The 23,382-nt window shown below is 34.5% G+C and overlaps 3 protein-coding genes across 3 annotated transcripts in view; 2 read left to right on the top strand and 1 right to left on the bottom strand.

The window, feature by feature from the left end:
- Positions 1 to 1,942, top strand: part of LOC111404337 (mannan endo-1,4-beta-mannosidase 6-like) — a 6,682-nt gene extending 4,740 nt beyond the window's left edge. The window contains exons 3-7 of the mRNA XM_023033156.1: positions 7 to 42; positions 241 to 435; positions 516 to 638; positions 790 to 1,001; positions 1,307 to 1,942. Coding sequence (XP_022888924.1) covers positions 7 to 42; positions 241 to 435; positions 516 to 638; positions 790 to 1,001; positions 1,307 to 1,739 — 999 coding nt within the window. The 3' untranslated portion in view covers positions 1,740 to 1,942. The remainder of the gene's footprint in view (positions 1 to 6; positions 43 to 240; positions 436 to 515; positions 639 to 789; positions 1,002 to 1,306) is intronic.
- Positions 1,943 to 6,449: 4,507 nt separating this feature from the next.
- LOC111403024 (probable WRKY transcription factor 53) lies at positions 6,450 to 8,415 on the top strand. The gene is made up of 3 exons (XM_023031369.1): positions 6,450 to 6,883; positions 6,992 to 7,096; positions 7,707 to 8,415. The coding sequence occupies exons 1-3, from the start codon at positions 6,456 to 6,458 to the stop codon at positions 8,191 to 8,193; spliced, it is 1,020 nt and encodes a 339-aa protein (XP_022887137.1). The 5' UTR covers positions 6,450 to 6,455; the 3' UTR covers positions 8,194 to 8,415.
- Positions 8,416 to 17,848: 9,433 nt separating this feature from the next.
- LOC111403025 lies at positions 17,849 to 19,065 on the bottom strand. The gene is made up of 2 exons (XM_023031370.1): positions 18,802 to 19,065; positions 17,849 to 18,669 (listed from the first exon to the last, which is right to left on the bottom strand). Exons 1-2 carry the CDS (start codon positions 19,015 to 19,017, stop codon positions 18,172 to 18,174), a joined length of 714 nt encoding a protein of 237 aa, XP_022887138.1. The 5' UTR covers positions 19,018 to 19,065; the 3' UTR covers positions 17,849 to 18,171.
- Positions 19,066 to 23,382: the final 4,317 nt, after the last annotated feature.

Consider the following 23,382-nt stretch of genomic DNA (forward strand, 5'->3'; position numbering starts at 1 on the left):
CTTCAGAAAAGCCCTTCTGCTTATGATGAAGAAGTTTTCAAGGTGCATTTTTGTTTTACAATTCTAATTTAGCAGTAGCACTCTGCATAATTAACACATAAAAGGCATGTTTGGTATGATGAACCGTATGATACACGACTGGAATCTCTGCAATTGCAATAAACAAATCAAATTTAGCCCCTATTTGACCATGTAAAACTTGAATCTTTATGTTAAAAAATCAATATTTTCTGGTTTCAGGCCTTGGATTTTGTTATAAGTGAAGCAAAGAAGTACAAGATAAGGTTCATATTATCCTTAGTTAATAACTGGGAAGCATATGGTGGCAAATCTCAATATGTCAAATGGGGTAAAGCTGCCGGCCTCAATTTGACTTCTGATGATGATTTTTTCTCACATCCAACTCTCAGAAACTACTACAAAGCCCATGTTAAGGTAAGTTCGTTGAATATACTCTAACCCTTTTGTAATAATTACTCCAAAATTTGAAATTTAATGCTTTCTGGCTCCTGTAGACGTTGCTAAACAGAGCCAATACTATCACAAACATAACTTACAAGGATGATCCTACTATTTTCGCTTGGGAACTGATGAATGAGCCACGGTGTGAATCAGATCCCTCTGGAAATAAGCTGCAGGTTCGGTTTCTCATTAGAACTAAAGAAAATCTAAGACATAGATCTAACAAATTCTGAAACATTAATTTGCTACTAAGTCGCGTGGCTTGATATTTACTATAACAGCAACAATTTCTGAAAATATTTCAAGTGCCAATACTATTTTTTTTAGGAATGGATAGAAGAAATGGCTGTATATGTGAAAAGTGTTGATCCAAAGCACTTGGTCGAGATTGGATTGGAAGGTTTCTATGGTCTTTCTACACCTAACAGGTTTCAGTTTAACCCAAATACCTATGCTCAACAAGTTGGGACCGACTTTATCAGGAATCATCAAGTTCTTGGGGTTGATTTTGCTTCTGTTCACATCTATCCAGACTCTTGGTAAATATTAACTATGGCTTTGAAAGATTCTCACTCTTTTAAGTTTATGTTTGGCGTGCTGTAGTGAACCAGACTCGATAGTATATTAAACAAGATTTTAGCTTAATATTCTTCCTAATATTATCCAGCCTATCGTACCAAGAATATCGTAAGTCTTAAGTGAATACCTCGATTCATGTGGAGAACTCAATTGTGAAAACTTCTTATGCTTCTACTACAATTGTAAAACTTCATGTTTCAAATACTCGTCTTTCGTTTGAGTTCCTATGTGATTTTCTGAGGGGTATTTTTGACATCATATGAAGGATTTCGCAAACAATTTCGGATGTTCATATAGAATTCACCAAGTCATGGATACAATCTCATATCGAAGATGCTGAGAATTCTCTCGGAATGCCTGTTGTGTTTGCCGAGTTTGGTGTTTCAGCAAAAGATCCTGGCTATAATTCAACATACCGGGATACCTTCTTGAGCAATGTGTACAAGATCCTTTTGAACTCGACTAGGAAAGGAGGCGGTGGAGGTGGTTGCCTTCTGTGGCAGTTGTTTCCTGAAGGAACAGATTACATGGACGATGGGTATGCAGTTATTCTTTCAAAGTCTCCTTCAACATCAGACATCATTTCTCTTCAATCAACTAGGTTAACTACCTTCAATTCCTTGTGCTCTTGGAAGTGCCAATGGGGTTGCAAGAAAAAGCATGCCTTGGAGACTTTCCTCTATCACGATGAGCTCTAAGTTTCTTTGCTTCTCTTCTACTAAATGAAGAATCGATGTCATATGTTCCAGCATTTCTAGTTCAGTATCATGCATAGCTATGTCCAAAAGCACGGGTGTTGAATGGAAAATCTGATATTAATGCTTACCCAATATACAATTTGAAAGAGTAGTGCTGTTTTAGATTTTTCCAATATTATGACAATCCACAAATTCAGTTCCAATGATAAACACTTGCCACTTCACCTTAATAGGTTACAGTCATAGAATTATGAGGTATTCATTACTACCTAATACGATAACATTACCCAAAACTTTCATAATTTTTTAATTAAGGGCTGTTTAATGATGACGTTTATCTTAAAAAGGACTCTTGGATGTATAAGAAGCGGAAAATATTTCCATTTTAAAGCTTAAAAAAAGTCCTTTCTTAAGATAAACATGTTAAGCCCTTGTTTGGCACACGTTATTTGAAAAATTAAAGAGAGGTTAATCACGGGATGTGTCCTATTAGGTCAGGGAACAAGAGTTGTCTGTACACTAGTGCCCACAAAGAGTCCTAATCCATGTTTCAAGAATCGAACCCTCACACTGTGGCTGCCAGCAAGGTTGAGTATACCTTACCCTTGTTCTTTGCACCACTAAAATATGTCTCGGAGGGCTAGTCCAGAATATTTTATTGTTTGAGTCTGTGGTGAATAATGATATTATAGTAAATAATTTAAAATTTTAAAAGGTGCCGGTGCAAAAGACCGTTCAAAATTAAACTTGTGACTGTTTAAGAAGATAAAACAATAAATGCATAGCTGCAGACGCGTAGATTGGTGACCACTCATCTCATGTATTTAATGAATATGTGTATGACAACACGAGTTTCGAAACTTTTAAAAGTAATTGGTGCAATTATGTTCAAACAACGAAAGAAAGAACATAGAATAATTCTTCTCAAACAAGACCACGTGGGCAAGCACCCTGCCAATAGAGGGAGGCACATGTCTCCCTCAATATGCGGTCCTGTTTCTCTAGCAAAACTCAAGAACATAAGACGTAGTTTCAATCCCCATTTGATTCTCATAAATTTAAGAGCGAAAAAGAAAAATATAATCGTTACGAAACTTACACAAAAAATAAAAAGTTAAATATGATAGATAACGATCATATTTTTATTTTTGTGGCCAAGAAATAAGAATTAAACATGGGCTCAGTCTCCAAAATAAAAGACACAAAACTCATAAAACGACAAAAGAATATTCCAACAGACTCACGTGGCAAGATTCTTTAATCCTAGTTAAGGCCATTACTGTAATTACAACTGCAAGTTTAGGATAAGCATTGCGAGGTATTAGCCGCCAATAAATTGTAATTTTATGAGAATTTAGCTTGTTTATGTTAGCTAAAAAGTAAAAAGTTGATAAAATTTATGTTAAAGTATATAATTAATTTTAATTACATAATAAAATTCACAAATTTTATCAATTTTTTAACTATACATTTTATCAAATTTTATAAAAAAATTACTAAAAATATAATTTTTAACTAAATCAGCCTTTATCTATTCATTATGATCTTGTTTGGTGTGACTTAATAATTTAATAAAAATTGAAATCAAAGTCAATAATTAATTGTAACTACTCATTTCATTAGATACAAAACTGTTATCAAATTTTTAAATATACACGTTTCATCAAACTCGTCAAAATCTGCCCATTTTGTTTACCATTTCAAAACTCCATTTTTTTTTTTCTAAAACTCATTTTTAATTACACATCTTCATAATATAATATTTTGCACATAAACTTAATTTTTTTAAAAATATTTTTTAACTACATTCTCCAAAAATTCACTATTCCAAAACTCACTTGAAATATGATTTTTAATTACAAAAATAGGGACTATTAAAATCAGATTTTTAGTAGATTCTGATAAAAATTGATAAAATATATGGTTAAAAAGTTATGAATTTCATACAATATGCGATTATAATTAATTGTTAATTTTGTCTTAAATTAAAATTTGAGAGGATTTTTAGTGAGGATTAAAATTAAATTTTTTTAGTATATTGTGATAGAAGTTTTTGAAATGTATGGTGAAAAAGTTGGAGGATCCATGAAAGATATGATTAATGTTGATCATTCGACTTTAATTTAGATTAAAATCAGATTTTGATCGATTTTAATTAAAACCAAACGTGGAGTGAATTTTATTATCTTTACAGGTAGGGCCATAATATTTAAAACAAATTTTTAAAATCTATTCAAGGTTCCAACTGGCATATGGCTTACGTATATATGACGATGTAGACAATACGTCATCATGTGTGCGCAATAATATTTAACGACGCGCTAATAATGCGTGTGTCTACTTTTTGATACTATCCACACGTGATTTAAACCGTCAAACAACTTTAGGCAAATTACAATTTTGGCCACTTTACTTCTACTAAAATTTCAATTTAGTCAATGAACTTCAATATATTTAATCGAATCCTTAAACGTCAATTTTATTGCACTACTCATACTCCAGCGGTTTAACCTCGAACTCCTACATGACGTTAAATATAATGGACAATTCACATGTAATAAATTATAAGTCGAAAGGTTGTGTGAGTAAAATTGCCCAAGTTAAAGCTATTTTAGTCATCTTTTGCCCGTGTTTGGTATGACTTAAAATTTTGTTAGTAAACTTTTAAGGCTAATCAGCGCAAAACGTCCTCATTTTTCAATATTTTTGTTCAAAACATCATACCTTTCGTTTTTTGACAATTTTAACCTCACTTTTACCTTTCATTACTGAAAAGTTTATTCTATCCACCTACCGTCAAATGCTCCATTAACTCAACAAAGACTTATTAACACAAAACATCCTTACCTTTCTTTTTTGACAATTTTACCTTTCACCTTTTATTACGAAAAAGATCATTCCATCCAACCACCATCAAATACTCAATTAACTAAACAAAAAATGCGATTTTCATTTAAAAAACCAAGGGTAATATAGTTTTACTCAATTTTTCCATGGCCTTCTTCCCGCCTCCAAAGTTGACTGTACAAATTATAAGTAATATGAAAATAATTTATACAATTATTCCATTAAATAAATAAGAAAATAACGCAACGAACGTTGTATTTTACCTTGAGAAGAATAATGATTGCTATAATACTATACTAATAAATTTTGGAATGATAGATGAAGAGATTGAATACGTGATCAATAAATTGGAGATGTCCTGTCAATTTTGTATTTATAAGGGCATATTTGGAAGGCTTTAATTTCTAATAGTTTAGCGCATTCTTTATTGTTAATGTGGGGTCTTCCTGTTATCCATAGAGTAACTTTTATCCGTTGAGCGACGGCCCTTCCACTCAACACTGTCAGATCACCAAGGCCGGCTTTCGTCCTTGCTCGACTCGTGGGTCTTGCAGTCAAGCTCATCTGAAAATGACTTGTAAACTTTATTATGACCGTCCCTCATTAGTTATTCACGGATTGCGTTATCAAGAAATGTATCCACGGTTTCTTGTTCTAATCCAAACACTTCGGCCTAACGGGAACAAGCTATGACAAAATGATAAGATGAGGTGCCCTGAAAGAAGGGTTGAAACTTTTTAGCCTGTAGCTTTCCCCGTCCCCCCTTCGTCGGGCGATTGTGTGGGGGATGCGCCACCAGAAATTGGGCTTGAAGCTCTCACCTTACCAACGCGTCGACAACTAATGGTTGTTGGTCATGACTACTACCAAAAAGCTCCAATGAAGATGAATATTTCACATGGAAGAGTGTGCATAGATTTTTCTGGCCCAAGTGTATCTTGTCTTTATCACGAATCATTTTCCTTAGTTAACAATAATTATTATTTTGTCAATATCTGCGGTTGAAACCCCCTTTCCCCATAGAGATATTGAATAAAAAGTGGTATTTTGTTTGCCACTATAATTTTGAAAATGAACGTTTAAATGTCGCTCACGGCTTTTTCGACTTCTCAATAAAGGGAAATATGACCAATAGTGGTTCGGATGTATATAAAAAGAATTTCTTTTTTTATACTTCTTACTATTAAATCTCATAATAAATACCTAAAGATTCATAGTAAATTTCGATGGGGCTTTCTCTTGAAGCAGTAACATGTTGAGCTAAAAAAATAGTATATATATATTTTTTGTCTTTATCTCAATGATCGACTAAGGTTCTGTTTGATTGGAATAATGAAATTTGGGTGGAAAGAAAATGAATTTCAAGAAATTGAATTACTTAGAACTTATTTTATTGAAAATTGTCAATTAAATATGTTTGATTAGTATAATTTTCTACCCAAAAATATTGAAATTTTGTATCTTTTGGTGTTTATTTGACTTCATTTTTCATGAAAATTGTCAATTAAATGGATATAATTTGTTATAATTGCGGATAAAATTTGTTTCTATTGTAAAAAAATAAAAAATGTGAAAAACCAATTCTCACCAAAACCATGAGAATTGATTTTCCACCAATTCACGAAAAATCCATCACGTGAGGGGAGAGGAAAAGAAGTTGCTAGGAAAATTTTTGCTGTCAAACTCACAAAAGGGTTTTTTTTTTCCATTTTCCACGGAAAATGTACCATATTGAACAGGGCGTGAAAGTAAAACCCAAAATTTTTGGACAGAATCTGCGCGTGGGATTGCAAATTCCAATCTCGTAGAGCTTTCATGGAAATTTCTTTGTTTTCTTTTTCATTAATTAATAATTTCTTGAGCATATATATGAGTGGCCTTTGTTCGATACATGTACTTCATATCCTTCACACCGGAAAAGACAGACACAGTACACCGTACACGGTACACATGGAGTCCTCTTTACTTGCAAGTACAGCCACTGGCCGGAAAAGAGTAATCGCAGAGTTAACTCGTGGCCGGAAATTTGCGCAGCAGCTTCAAGCTTTGTTGCGTAAATCGCCGGAAACTGATGTTATTGACGGCTGTGGAATGACGTCTGCTCAGATTCTGGTGAACAAAATCTTGGATTCTTATAATCGAAGTCTTCCAAACATTAGCACCGGCGAGTCTGATGTGGTTTCTGAAGTGCTAGGGGTTGATTCTCTTTGTTTGGATGGCCACCAGAAGTCTGAAGATTCCGACGAGAGTTGTAAGACTTCTGTACGAAAGGATCGGAGAGGATGCTACAAAAGAAGGTAATTAATATATTCTTGTAATTATATTCGTTAAAGCCTTATATTTGCTTAATAATTAATTAGTTTTGGATTCATTCTAGTCCGCATCTTCACACACGTCTATTTCAGGAGAACTTCCGAGACGTGCATCAAAGAAACCTCTTCTTGGATTGATGATGGCCATGCATGGAGGAAGTATGGACAAAAATCCATACTCAATTCCCCACATCCAAGGTATTCTTTTCTAGTATTGAAGATTTATTTAGTTTTTTGATATGCCATACGACATGCTAGATAGAATTAGAACGAGATTACAAATTTCAAGGTCGCCTCTTCATCGGTTGGCGCTGAGAAAACATCGTTATTTTCTTAGATCAAGTCCAGCTTGAGCTCTAGGACGGAATTTTGAGAAGAGGCATGAAATTTGTGCCTTACTGTTCTATCCGGGTTTTGCCACCGTGACAGGTTCCTATGACAGGGCGCATATGTGGTGCCCCCGATCTGTCACGGTCGCTGATCGTTTATCGAAACCCCTTCTATCCTAGGGGTACCAGTAAAGAGTGTAGGACGTAGGAGCATTTCTAGTTCTTTCTTTTTTGAGTAGCACTCTGTTAGGTCAGTTGCTCATGATCTTTGTCTTAATTAAATACTTCAATTAAAAAATGGGATCAATTCTGCCGAACTTGTAGAGAATGAATCTGGTCTATGTTATAACTTAGTAAAATAATATTTAATTTTCTTTTTCCCTTTTTAATACGGTCGAGGCAGTCCAATCACGTTATGTGACATACCATCCAAATATATTAACATTTTAATTAAGTTTCTTTGGACAATTGAAATGCAGAAACTACTTTAGGTGCACGCACAAGTATGACCAGGGATGCCCAGCAACAAAACATGTCCAAAAGATTCAAGAAGATCCGCCAAAATTCAGGACAACATACTATGATGATCACACTTGCAATAATCCATACAAATCATCTCAAGCTATTATCATGGATCCCACCGCAGGGGATACTTCTTCCAAGATCATCTGGAGTTTCGAGTCCCAGATTGAACCAGACTATAAGCCTAATGATCCAGTGAAACAGAAGAACAATGAACAAGTTCAAGATTTGCCCAACATCATATCAGGATCATCCGATTACTTCATCTCACCTTGTCATCTCACGACATTTGATCAAACTTCTTGTCCCGTGACAGCATTTTCATCAGGATCTGATCATGGGGATGTGATTTCTTCTGACGTGTATTCCTGTACGGCTAGCACTCACAGTATTGATGTGGATTGTATGATTGTAGGACTTGATGATTTTCTTGAATATGATTGACGGCCTAGTTTTCATCATTCCCTCTATGTATGTAGACGTAAGAGTGTTATTCCCTGTGTACTGGGAATAAATTTGCAGAAGTTGTATCGGCCCTCACATTGGGGGTGGGCCCTATGTAAATATTTTATTACATAAAATAAACCACTCATCTTACTGTTGTGTGTAATATGTAACACTTCTGTAAAATTTTCCCCTATACATGTGGACCGATTCAAAGGTAAATCCTCTGATAAGCAGTAGCATGTACCTGATATTTTAAATCCAGTTTATCCTTCTTATAAGATATTTTAAGAACCTTGTTACATTGCCAAAAACTTTTGCTAGAATTTTTGATATGATGTTATGTGACATTTTATTATTGGACTGTTTAAAAAATATTCAATTTCTACATCCAGTCATACCTTGCCAACAAATCATCTATCAAGTAATCTGGCAATAATTTCTAGTAAAATGTCTTAACTCTTATTTCAAATCCACAATCCATAAATATTATTCCATTCACAAGAGATTTCAAATCTAGCTTATCTAAAAGTCCCATTAAATTATTAAGTATATTATTATTGTTTTTATGTTACACTAAGAAATGACAAGTTATTTTGAATCCCATATAAGTGGAGTAGCATTAGAGAGTTTGCAAATCAACTAGCCATATATTGGGTCATGTTGATATGAAGATATTAAGTTTCAGAGGGTATTTGAGATTCATTTTTATGTAAAAATAAATTTTCAAATAATAAATTGATGAAAAATGTGTAGTTGAAAAATAATTTTTTTTTATTTATCCGTAATATTATTTTAATAAAAAATATATGATTGGAAAGAAAAGAGAGAAAAAATGCATTTAAAAAAAAAATGAACCTCAATCTTACTGACAAGTTCAACTAAAAAAGTTGGCCCAAGGCATTAGGTTGACCCACAACATACCTAGTCAACGACGACTTAAAAATGTAGTGTAGACAGAAGAATAATCAATCAGCTATTATTCCAACTGTAGAATATATTAAAAAATGGATTTTGCTGAAAAAATATCCAACTCGCAATGATAAATTAAACTATTATATTAAAGAATCTTATTACATGATACCAAAGCACTAAACTTACACAGTCGAGACCAAGCCCCAGTGCATATTTTCAAGTGGTAAAAGCGGAGGGTGGAGAAATCTAGCTTTACTTGAAGCTGCCGCGTTAAGGATTCGAATCCTGAAATTTGGATTTCGTTCTTGGATAAGTGCAAGTGTACAAGCAGTCTTCCACCCTATACTCTTGGAGGCATATCCTGCGATTTACCTTTCTCACGATGTTCCAGGACAGGGGCCGTGGGAGACCGTTAAGGTTGGGGTTCAACTTTTTTTTTATATAGTCGAGACCAAAATTTAACTATCATAGAACTAGTGGACAAATTTGCACATACGCCAACAATTTCTCGGCAAAACATGCTCAGCCAAGGAGGTGTTGAGTTCAACGATGATTAGGGACGGATTCATGATTGAATTTAAGATCGGACTAAAAAACTTCAAGCGAGGCTAATACGTGAAAAAAAAATTACACATTAAAAAATATGTTTTTACAAAAAAAAAAAAAAAAAAAAGGGAAAATTACCCTAAAAAAAAATTAATTAGGCCTGGTAGAGGGGGGACTACAGCCCAGCTAGTCCCGCCCTAAATCCGTCCCTGACTATGATCCATGAGAACAAGCAAAACAACATGTCGATGGAAATAACTAACGATGAAGATTCAAGAACAAGACAATTGCGATAATCATTGCTAAACGGTAGAAGTTATGAAGCACTTGCTCTTTGGATCCTACGTCCATATAGATAGCATGAATCTTAATCCAACACTACAATAAAAAGGGGCTTTGTTTGGAAACATGAAAATTGGATTAGGAATTCAATCATACTAACTAGCTTAATTATAAAATAGAATTGGAATTTTGAACAAATATTCACTAAACTAGAAAGTATTTTTAAGATGTCTATTAAAACAAATTTATTTTAGCATCGTCTAATTAGAGCACATTTGGCTACGTTAAAAAATATAAAGGAGTAACTTTTATCTTGAATCGTGTTTAAATAACTTTAAAATATTACATTTTTAAAGAAATTTTTACCTTTGCAAATGTTTGGCACTTGGATTATAATTTGCTTCTAACCGATCAATCACTTTTTATCTACACATTGCGTGAGATTCACAAGTACTATCCAATTACTCAAAACATTTTTCTTTTTTAGTTTTCCACATGTTTGCAACTTACGAGATTTCCATCTTTTAGTCGAAAGGCATTTGTCTCCCTTTTTAGAAGGCGGTGTATTAAGTAACAAAATTAAATGTGTTATGTTTATATTATTCATCAAATCTTTGTTAGATTCGGCACATCATTGTGCACTTAGACACAAGAAAAATAGCCATGTCCCATGCCATACAAATTTCATGTCTCATTGTTCCCCCAAAATCTTGCATTAACTTTCCCTCATTGGCTTGGCTCTTAGTTGTCCTGTTTTTTTTTTTTTTTTTTTTAAATTTGATTTTAATTTCAAATTAAAGTCAATAATTAATTTTAACTACACATTTCATGAAGTGCAGAACTCTTTAACCTAAATTTTATCATTTTTATCAAAATCTACTAAGAATCTGTACCAAATATGGTCTAATAATGAAAAGTATTTAGGTTAAAATGTACTTATCTACCTATAAGTAAATTTGTAAAGCTTACCTATCCATGCTTATCCAATTGGGACCAAGACTTGTCTAATCTTGTAGAATGCCGAAAGTAGCAAAAATTGGTGGAAACTTTGTGTGAAAATGAGAAATGGGTCCCACAAATAGCTCATCTTTCAAAATGAAATGGCGTGAAAAATGATTATGGAGAAATTTGTGGTACGGCCATAGTATGTGAAAACGAATTCTTTGGTTGCTTTTCTTTCTATCTAACAACCAAACCTCTATTCTTGTCAAATATATATATATATATATATATATATATATAGTATTGATTGAAAATATGTCGTTAAAAAATAAAGAAATTTTTTTATTTAAGTATAATATTATTTTAATGAAGAATGTGTAATTAAAATGAGATCAAATCACTGTTGAAAAATATATTTCGATAAAAATAAAGGGTTCAAACAAGGGCTAAAATTCAAGTCTCCGTATCCCCGTCCTCGCCGTCAAAAGTGAAAACATCATTGGCGTTTAGGCCCGCAAAAATTTTGTCGTACACAAAATTACTCTCTCAAACATTAAATTAGAATTAATTATTGAATTACTCGAAAGTGATTTTTCGCTCAAAATATTCACCTAATTCAACTATTGAATTACAGGAAAGTGATTTTTCACGCAAAATAGGCATTATTATTGTTGCGATCATTTTCACAACACAATTATTACTTATTATTAATACTATTACTTTAAGAAAAATTAATTAAGCTAATTGTTGCGATCATTTTCACAGAATTAAATCTTTATAATTTACATTAATATCAAGTTATTATTTTTACAACATACTAATTATAAATACTTTTTATTATTCATGACTTATCCTTCCGTTGAAAATTTGATTATAATAGTTAAAATAGTGGAATTTTAATGGAAAATGTTATTTGTACCCAGCGTTTGACACGCCGGATTACCTAATGTGAGTGAGGGGGTCAGGCCCCACACATTTATTGGCGTGGGGCCCCAACCCCCCATGTGAGTAGCAGGTAATTCGGATGTCAAACTTCGAGTACCGGTAGGAAAACTCAGTTTTAATAGTTTCAAACGCACAATTCAAAAGTCAATAAGAAAATAATTGCAAGGTCTTGAATCAAATCCCTATCAAAATCAAACCCCAAACCCTCTCTCTCTTTGATTAGTTTATGAAAAATAAAATGATCCAATTCGAAAATGGTAAGTTAAATGCTCATGTTACTTTCATAATTCACGAATTTCTCTTGTATTTCACGACTTTCTTGATTTGGTTAAAATCTTAGTCGAGTTTATACTCATTATAATCAATTTGTAAACATTAGCCAAACATACGTTAAATTTTCATTCAATGAACGAGTCACTTATTCACTTAAAATTTGTCGAAGCTTCCAGTTTTAGGTTTGGAGTCATTGGTTCTATAATCAATCCCAAATGAGGATTTTGACTTAGGTAAAAATTAATCTATATCAAACAGTGCTTAATTAATTTAGTTCCTTTTATGTACTATGTTAATTGCTATTTCAAATTTTAATTAAGAAACCAAACTGCTACAAATCTGATGCATAAAAAACAATTTAAAGTTATTTTAATATTAATTCTCCTATATAGAGTATGCTTTTATTTTTTAATTTTTAAGATTTTGAGATTTAGTAAATATAATTTTTCCTATTTTAATACAAAAGGACATTGTTATAACTAATGTCCATTTTAGTAAATATCGACTCAACAATAAATCAATTTGTTTCTCAAATGTTAAAATGTAGATTTGGGAAAAAATAGAAAATAAAAAAAATCAACCATACATTTAATTTTACTTCCCATAGCCGAATTTTTCTTTAATACAGCAAAAGCTGATACTTTCGAAATAACATCAATACCAAAACAAGCTTAAGAGTATCCGTTGGCACTCTGAGAACTTGAGATTTTATTTCAGTTTAGTTTCATGAATGTACTGAAATTGTAAGAGTTGAGATTTTATTAGAGTGGAATAGAAAAGAATGAAATTTCAATTTCAACAAATTGCACTTGTTACGTTTCCTCCATAAGGCCTCCCAAATGTATCATGGGAAACCCCACAAGAAGTCATAGAATCACGAGGCTATTCTGACTGAACCCCTTTTAAAAAGGTTAAATCCTAACCTTAAGAGTCCCCCACCACTCCTGTCCTGGAGAATCGTGAGGGAGATAAATCGCAGATTATGTCTCTAAGGATACAGGGTGGAATGCTGCTTGTACACTTGCACTTACCCAAGAGCCAAATCCATATTTCAGGATTCGAACCCTTGACGCAGCAGCCTCAAGCAAAGTTGGATTTCTCCACCCTCCCCTTTTACCACTTGGAGATGTGTCCTGGGGGCTGACTGAACCCCTTTTAGTTGGGGGGGGGGGCGTGGGTTGAATTGGGTCGATTTTTACACCAACCCAAACCCAACCCAACATTGTCGGTTTGTTAGAAATCCAACCCAAACCATTTATGCATTGGTCGGGTTGGGTTGGGTTGGTCGGTTTGGGACAACTTGTTACACAATGATTAAAATGGTGGTTTCAATACCCATTTCCATGCTAGTATGGTACCTTCCTGGAGCCATAATACACATAAAAATGAGAAACCAGAATGTGGTAAATAGTCCACAACTAAAAGTGAAATTTCAGAGAATAACCTTACCCCCAACTCTTCCTCAGCAAAAAACTAAAACAATTACCCTGCACTAACTAAAGAACTCACAATACTATAGAGATCCAAAATCACAAACTTAAAAATTACGAACCACTAAAGAGCTCCAAAAGTAGTTACATCTGTTATAGGAAAAAGCATATCATTGTCCACAACCATAGAATAAACTGTAAGTATTATGCCTTAAGTTCAATCAATTTTGGACATAAATACTTTTGATATATATAATTAATGCAATTTAATTGCATATTTATTATTTAATTAATAAAAAATTAAATAAATAATAGAGTCCGTAGATTCAAATCTTCGTAATTTGTTAATCATAAAGAGTTGTGATTGTGAGATATAAATTACATCTAAATGAATCTTAAATCATTTGTGATCGTAAGTAATAACGAGATACTGATAACTTTATTACGGATAGACCATCACGTTTGGCATTTCTTACTTATGAAGTAAGTAACTGATCTCATAAATTAAAGTGTGGTGACACTTAAATGAACATGTTGATGTTTTGTTATAGAACAAAACATTGGAGACCCGCCGAGAGATTCCACATGGATAACTATCTGAGTGTCAGTGGCTAATTTCTAACGTTCGATAGGAGAATTGGTCATTTGACTTGAGGTCATCATGGTACCTTATATGAGGATAGTCATACTTTGGCGATGTTGGATGTTGCTCTGCAAAGGGCCGTTAATACGACATCGTTCGGGTACGTCAAGAATCGTATGAAGGTTGTGATTGACCAATAAAGGATTCGTCACTCTTAGATAGTAAGAGATTATGATCTGTGTTTCATTCAATTAAATCGATAACGAAATCATTGGCCAAAGTGTACTCATAAGTCGAAAATGAGTTTTCCACTTATATTAACTTAATAGTGGAGTGAAAGATATGATCAATATTCGAGATTGATACAATTCTATATCTCGTAATTGATCGAATCATATTGACGAAGGGATTATAGTTTCACGGTAAACGAACGAGTTTGGTTTTGTCATACCACGTAACATTTCCCGTCACATGTATTGCCCTGACACATTGCTAGATGTCAATCTGGGACGGCGAGCGTGAATTGATGATAAATTAAACGGGTGTTTTAATTTATCAATTTTGATTAGATCAAAATAATATTTCACTTCGTTAGGTATCGTAATCGAGAATCCGATGGGTCGCACACAAAAGAGAATTGGAAGATTGCAATTTGTCAATTAATTAATTTAACAATCGTTGGATAAATTAATTAATTAGTTTGGTTATTTATAGGCTCGAATTAATTAATTGGATTAATTAATTCACGGACCGGATTTAATTAAATGGATTAATTAAATATTGGACCGGACCGGACCAGGCTAGGCCCGTTTGGACTTATATAAATACATGGCTAGGGTTTTTTAATCCATATGATTTTTCTCATAATTATTCTTGTTAGGACAAGAGGAGAAAATCCTGGTAGTTTCAATCTTGTTCTCTGTGTGGGTCACTGTTGGAGACTGGACGATTGAACAGCTGTGGATGGTGAATCAAGATTGTTGGAACGAAAAGAATAGCAAAGAAGTTTGCAAATCTGGAAAAGGTACAATTTTATCACAATTTCTATCTAAACACAAAGGCGATTCTTGGTGAGAATCGAAAATTATTTTAATTTTCGCTGTGCATGTTAAGTAGATTCCCAACATAAACTATGTGAAGAACATTAGTTACTTTAAGAGCATTTGGTAATCCAGCAAGCAACCATGGACCTTCACTAATCAAGCACCCAACTTCACCATTGAGATCAACAGCACCAGTACATTGAATTGTGAATAATCATATTATTGATCGCACGTCTGATTCACTCAATGTGAAAGTTTAGTCGAGCGATAAGAAAACTTTCCATACCTGACCATTGTTGCAGTCCCAAATGCAGATAGTTCTATCTTCACTAACAGAGTATAGCTTGTCAGAACCAAATGGGAGATCTTTACTAATAGAGTATAGCTTTTCATTCTATAGCCACAAAAAAAAAATAATAATAATAAAATAAAATAAAATAAAATTGCAAAAACAGAAGAATCGGAATCTCTAAGAATTTTATGCAAAGGGGAAGTGGGTAGGACTTGGGATGCATAAGAAACAAGGGCGAAATAGGTATAGAAAATGAGAAAATTTACTTACCTTAGTCCCTGGAGTGTGGACAAAATGATGACCGGCAATTGGAGAACGACGATCGTCGTCGACGATTTGAGAGAAACTAAAGGAGATAGATTAGGGCTTGGGTCGGCTAGACGAGAGAGAGAGAGAGAGAGAGAGAGAGAACTTGTCTTTAGATTAATTTAGGGCTTTTTTTTTTTTTTTTTTATGTGGTGTTTCCCTTTTTTTTTTTTTAAAAAAAATTTATTTTAATGTGGTTGGGTCGGGTCGGGTTTTTCTTGTTAACCCACAGGCCAACCCAACCGACCCGATTGTGTAACCCATGGACCAAAAAAAAAAGAGAGAGAGAGAAACGAGTTTGGCGGTTTGGGCGGGTTTTTGCCCACTCCTACCTTTTTGGGTGGCCGAGCCAATATGTTTGTCGACCCCACCAGCTTACCTTGAGAGGAGGAATTGAACCAATGGGAAGGTGAGGCTGTAAAGGGAATTCAGAGCAAGATCTTCGAAACAATTTATGGTATGTGATTGATGTAACAAATCATTATTGTCGTTGCCACTTTTAGCCCACCAAGTCAAGTCTAAAGTAGCAAGCTAGGCATTTTGGATAAAAATGTGATATTGACATTTAGGGTCCATTTGATTGTAAAGATGGAATTTGAGTGGAAAGAAAACGAATTTCAGAGAATTGAATTGCCTAGAAATTATTTTATTGGGAATTATCAATTAATAATGTTTGATTGGTATAATTTTTCACTTGAAAAATGTTGAAATAAAAGTGCATTTTTGTGTTCGTTTGACTTTGTTTTTTATGGAAATTGTCAATTTAAGGGATATTTTCTTTTGTAATTGTTCCTAGAACTTGTTTCCATAAAAAAAAATAAAAAAATCCAAAAATTATCTATCTTTTGGTGTTTGTTGGACTTTATTTTACATGAAAATTATTAATTTAAGGGATATCCTCTTTTACAATTGTTTCTAGAATCTGTTTCAATTGCCTAAAAAAAATGAAAAAACAAAAAAGAAAAAACCTGGAATTGCAATTCCCACAATTTTGGTGGGAATTGCTTTTCATCAAAAAGCAAGAAAAAGCTGATGTGGCAAGGGTTTGAGGAAAACTATTTCCATGGAAAAATTCTACCATCAAATATGCCAAAAGGTGGGAAATGGAATTTAATTTCCGTTTTCCATCGAAAATAAGGGCATATAAAATAGGGCCTTAATGCTTATGATTGATTGATGTCTTCGACAAGAGGCATCAGCCGCACGAATAAAGCCACATGCCTTTTCATCCACCAGCTCTTATTCTTCTTCTTCTTCTTCTTCCACTCCAAAAATTCACACTTAATACCATTCAAAGGTAATGCAAATTTAGACTCTCAGACTATAACTTTGCCATATCATTGTTTTATCTACCACTCTACAAAGTCGACCCCTTTGTTATATCGGAGGCTCATGTATAAAGCCCTCCCATATTCATATACCCACTTTCCCAACTCACTTGACAACAGGAGTGCACGCGACCAACTCTGCGCACATCGGAGAAGGTCACGTTTAGCTAATGGGTTGTCCAAATGCGCAGGAATTAGGTATACGTGGACGTGAGAGGGTTTGGGATCTGTTGGTTACATTGGAGGTACACTTTTAGGGTTAACAACACTAAAACGAGAAATTTAACTATTTTTAGTGTTATTTGTGTGAAGATTTATACTTTGGGCTAAAAATAATTGAACAACATGAATTCACTTCGTATATTGATGATATTTACAATGTTACATATGACCATCCTAATATTGTACAATTACGAAGTAAAAGCAAAGCAATCGTGCTTTTACTTAATATACGAAGACTTTGATGAAGAGTTGTCTATGTTGTGTAGAACTTTATGTCTAGCTGCTTGCACCTCTTTCGTGGGTTCCATTAGTCAAAATAAAGGACAAAGCATTCCCTTTAAAAAAGTTTATACAACTTTAGAATGCATCAATACAAATTTAAATTAAACTAATCTCTCAATCGATGTATCCATGTTTGCTTGTCTCGTTGCTCATCCGAACTGGCAACTCGACTCAATTGATGAATAAGGACTATTGAGGTGGAGTAGGTATCTACCAAAACAAAATTCTGTCCTTAGTCAAGTGGAGGTAAAGGAGATCGAACATGATTTGTTTAATTGGATATATTCTGCAAACGGCAAGTTGGCAACTCGACCCACTATGTAGTCAGTGCACTGATGGTGGGGTTCAAGTTGTAAAAATTTTACAAATACATCACTAAATTGTAGATATAATCACAAAATTTACATGATTCTGTAAGAAATTGTCAAAGAAATATGTTTTCTTAACTTGAAGTGAAGGCATGTTTACTATATATGCAGTTCTCAGATAAGATTGAACACTACAATAAACAATAGTCGTGTTTCATTTTCTTTCTCAATATTATAGGATTTATCATTGCCAAACCAGTCAGGATTGTTCAATACATGATTTAGTCGGTGAGACTTGAGATTTTTCCGACAAAATCAAGCTCATAGAGTCCCCAAACAAGTCCCATGGAGGACAAAGCCACGGGCACAGGGCCAAACAACCACAACAACAATGGGATACTGATGCAAAGAACCCTATTTCCCACCACAGCCAATGCAAAACCTCGTTCCAATATTGTCTCTGTGTATCCAGGAGCTGGTGAGAATTCCCCTATTGCATTTATCAAGTAATTGGCATCCACCAAACAGCCCAGTGCAATAGAGCTACACAAGAAACTTGCCAACAGAAAGATTGAAGATGAGCCAAACTTTAGCACGAGAATCCTACCTGATTTGGACCCGAAAAAGTTACTGCTAAAGAGATTGTTAGCTTTCAACACGTTGTTTGTGAGAGCTGCTAAGGAGATTGTGATAATAACTGTGATTGAAGCTGTAAGAATAGTGGCCATCAATGTGTTTCTCAAGCTTTGGACAGCTAACATGCCCTTTTTATCGTCTCCCTGAAAAAAAGAAAAGGGGAACACATCCCTATTAAGAAAGAAATAAGAAGCAGCTAAAATCTTGTCAGTACTGAACATGTTTTAAATGAATCACAAGAATGATTGACAAAGGAAAATACCCATCTAACTTACCTGATTTAGTTCTTTCAACCACGCTCTTCTTTTCAATGAGTTCATACCAATGGATGTTAGGGCTGGTTTGTGCTTCAAGTTATGCCAAAGATATGCATGGTAGCCTATTGTAATGAAGAGACTCATAGGAACTAAAATGGTGTCTAGGTAAAGAATGGCACCCATTTTCAGAGCTCTTTCTTGATTCTGTAGCCTGCTAACAACAATAAACAGCATTTATGAGAGAATTTCTTATTAATTTAGATTTTTCTCCAAAGTAAAGAGCTTTTATAGTGGACTTTAGGTCATCAAAGAAAGAAAAGGGAAGTCACTTCTCTTGTACAGCATTGGGTAGGGTTTCATTATGGACAAAATATAATGGACAATGGAAGGGTTTCATATTCTAAAATTAACCAAATCAGCTAGCTTTTATTTCCACTAGCAAAAGGTAACGGCAATAGCACTTCTTTCTACATTATCCAACACATACACAAGAATCAATGCTACAATGGAGTAGTATTCATATTCCAACTAGTATCGATCCTATCATGGATTCATTAGTTAGGCACAAAAAGAAAAAGTGAGAACCTGCCAAATGCATCGCCAAAATTAGACGTACCAAATTGCAACTAGCCATTGGTTGCCCAGGAAGAGAAGGGCCTATTCATCACTCATAAATCATAGTTCGATTTCTAGTCAGTTAACTGAGAATCCAATAGAGAAAATAGTTTTTCGTCTTCTTTCTCGATATAACACTTTCTTGTGAGCCACGAAATGGATAATCCAAGCCGTAAGTATGAACCACTCAATGGAGAATCTCAGGTCAATGTGGAATCAATTCTTCCATTTTTCATATAAAAAAATGCAAATAGAGATTCGAGGAAAGATAATCTACTTTCATTAAGTGATTTATTAGATAATCGAAAATCGAGGATCTTTGCCGTTCTTATCTCTCAGAATGGGGATTCAAACCATTGCTCTAAGTTAGGAGAATATCCACAATAGCTTTTGATTACTGGGTTAACTTATGAAATGTTGACTATACAAACAATTTAATTAAAATGTGTCACTCAGAATAATCTCGAGAATCAAGACCAATGTAACACATGAACAAGTCGAGTTATACAACTTAGTGACTGGCAAGGGGACAAACAAGTTTTAAAAAGTGGCAAATGAAGAAAGATAATAGGTCATTCTTTTCACATCTTTAGGTGTAAAGGCGTCCTAGTTAGGAATGGCAATTGGGCTCGCCGGCTCGGCTCAGGGCCGGGGCTCGGTAGACCCGAGCCTAGGCTCGGACCGAGCCCCATTTTGGGGACACTGGCTTTGCCCGAGCTGGCCCGTGAGCTCGCGAGCTTTTTAAAAAAATAATAATAATAAAAAATAAAATTTGACGAACCTGCTGCCTTTTAGCAGCAACTTGTTCGCTGCCTTAAAAGGCAGCAGCTTAGTTAGGAAGAAAAAAAAAAAAGGAAAAAGGGAGAAAACGAGCCTGCCCGGCTCAACCCGGAAAAAGTCCGAGTAAAAGCTCGAGTCGAGCCTATTTTTTTTGGTCGAGTTTTTACTCGGCTTGGCTCGAGCCCGCAAAAAAGCTCGGCTATTTTGACCAGGCCGAGTCCTAGCCGAAACTTTAGGCTCGCGAGCCGGCTCGACCCGACTCGTTTACATCCCTAGTCTTAGTTGTTTAAAAAGTGCTACAATATCAACTAGAACTAAAGCATTTGGAGCTAACATATGTTCTGAGTTAGGCCTTGGAGCATGGAATGTGTTGCTTTCAACCCTTGATATTTTGAAAGCTTAAAATCTAGGAAAATACTAAGTTTTGATTAATTTAATTAAAATTATTTAATTATAAAAATACAACTTTACCGATCAGGTAGTTTGCCTGTACGTCAAACTAGGGATAGCAAAAGATTCGGGCCAGGGCGACTATTTTGCCATTAAGCTTCTTCACATAGGAAAAGACTAAATATGATTAATTAAATATTCTGGTAAAACGATTAAAAAAAATTATGCAAATAATGTAACTAGAAGACTTACTGATTGCTAATGTATGGAGTAACAGATGAATGAGAAAAAAAATTAGACGAAAATAGAAGAGTGTTTGAACTTGAAGAATAAAAAATGAAGAATTTACAAAATTCACCGTAATTACACTTTATATACCATATTTATATATGTACACGGTGTGCCATCTTTCTATCATTCGGGTAGGTTTGCTTCTTGAAGTTTCCAATAGACGTTATTTGCCTGATATGATTCCTATGCACTTAGGACTTTAACCTTATCCAAATGCATCAACGCTTGACTCCCACAAGGACTTCATCTTCAACATGTCACTGCAATGACTTACAATTGCAATATCATATCCTCTATCTGACGGGACTCTATCTGATAAGAATAATCAAATCCTACCCAGAATGCACTACCAATCTCTATAAATGAGGCTCAATCCAATATTCAGGTACGTTTTCCAATCTTTTCAATTTATAGCCCCACGCACATATTCTTTTTCTAACTTAAATATTAGAGGGGTAACGAGAATACACATCGTTGCCTTTGTTTTTGTTGGAGACGACTTATAAAAAGGGTTATGTAAGGGTTGGTTTTTGATATATTTGTTTGACCAGTTTTAACTCGTACGAGCGTGATCAAAACATAATTTATATGAATGGAAATTTGGATAAAATTTCGGTATATCGATTACGCAAAACAAGGATTAAGAAGGGGCAGAAATAGAGAATAATCCAATGCGAGACATTATCTCTTTTCTTAAGACAAATTACCCCGTTATGGTGCTCACGGAGAATGACACTTGTCTTCTAAGATACAATGGATTCACTACTTGTGGTTGCAGCACTTCAAACCACAAGAAACCGACGAACTTTTGATAGAATTTTCCCTCTACAAAGGAAATGAATGAGAATGCTATGGAATTAGAAAGGAGAGAATTGTAAGAGGATAATGAATGTTCAATGCAATTGGTGTACCCAAAATCATGTCCATATGGTCCTATTTATAGATGTAGAAAGGGTGCAAATGAAGTAGTATGGGCCAAAACATGCATCCTTTCGAAAAGTTGCAAAACTTCATTTCTTCCAACTTTGGTCCACTATTTCTTATTCATCCGGAATTGGTTTCTAGATTCCAAATATATCTCGACAATCTACTCGACGAGTAGAATATTTGGTCTATTTACTTTTGTAATTTGACCATCGGATCAAATCTGAATATTTGGTCGAAGTTGACACGTAGTTATACCTTTTCATTTTCCACTTTTACACACCTTTCATTTTTCAATTTTTGGTTAATTATTTGAACCAATTCCTACAATCCCCCACATAAATGGAAATTCGGGTACGTATATGCAAATGCAATAATATGATGCAACGTAGAGAGGATACGAAAAAATACTGCATCAGGGATGGTGGCTTCTGGCCTTGAACCTCCCTTAGTGAAATACTATCGGACTTACTCGGCTAATTGGTTAACCATAGGTCTTGAACCACTCAGCCTTTGGTGTAAGTCAAGACAACAGTACTCACACAGATATCTTCCCTATTCTGTACTTAGTTCTCATGACTTGGTTCATTTTGGCCCTGAATCCTTCTTGATTTCTTAAGTGTTTAGAGAATTCAAACCTTAAACAATTCTTATCAAAGCGGCCCCACTTCACACTTACATAGGTGACCTCCTATTAAGAGTATTCTACCCTACTCCACTTAACTTAATCAAGATATAGCCTCTATCGACTCTGCATAAAGCACTTTAGTATCATAGGAATGAGCTAGGAACTCTAATTTCCTAAGTGCTTCATGGAATTTTCACAACTTAGTTGTCCCTTTGAATCAAGATCTTGGGATCTTCAGTCAACAAGGTAGGGTTACCATTGCAAAAACTCTTAAGTAGTAGGCTTTAATCCTATTCCTCTCGATAGGCAACGCACTTGATCTCTAGGCAAATTTTTCATAAGTGGATCCACAATATTCTCCTTTGATTTCACATAATCTATGGAGATAACGCCATTTGAGATTAGTTACTTAATGGTGTTGTGTCTACGACAAATATGTCTAAACTTACCATTATATATGCTGCCTCGAGCCCTTCCAATTGCTAATTGTCTATTACAATGTATACTTATCGCAGGTACTGTCATGAGCCAATATGGAACATCTTCTAAGAAATTTCGAAGTCATTCTGCTTCTTCTCCAGCTTTGTCCAAAGCAATAAACTCAAATTTCATCGTTGATCGAGCTATGCACGTTAGTTTTGTTGATTTCCATGATACAGCAGCTCCACCAATGGTGAATATATAACCACTAGTGGATTAGGAATCCTTCATATCGGATATCCAATTCGCATCACAATATCGTTCTAGTACCGCAGGATATTTTATGAAGTGTAATCCATAGGTTAAGGTATATTTCAAGTACCTTAGAACCCTTGTCAAAGCCTTCCAATGATCACGATTTGGATTACTTATAAATTTACTAAGTTTATTCACTGCAAAAGCAATATCCGGTCGAGTGTAGTTTGTAATATACATAAGACTGCCAATTATTTGTGAATACCTTAGTTGCGACATGCTTTCTCCCGTATTCT

This window comes from Olea europaea, chromosome 11 (genome assembly GCF_002742605.1).
Source record: "Olea europaea var. sylvestris chromosome 11, O_europaea_v1, whole genome shotgun sequence".
NCBI classification, from domain to species: domain Eukaryota; kingdom Viridiplantae; phylum Streptophyta; class Magnoliopsida; order Lamiales; family Oleaceae; genus Olea; species Olea europaea.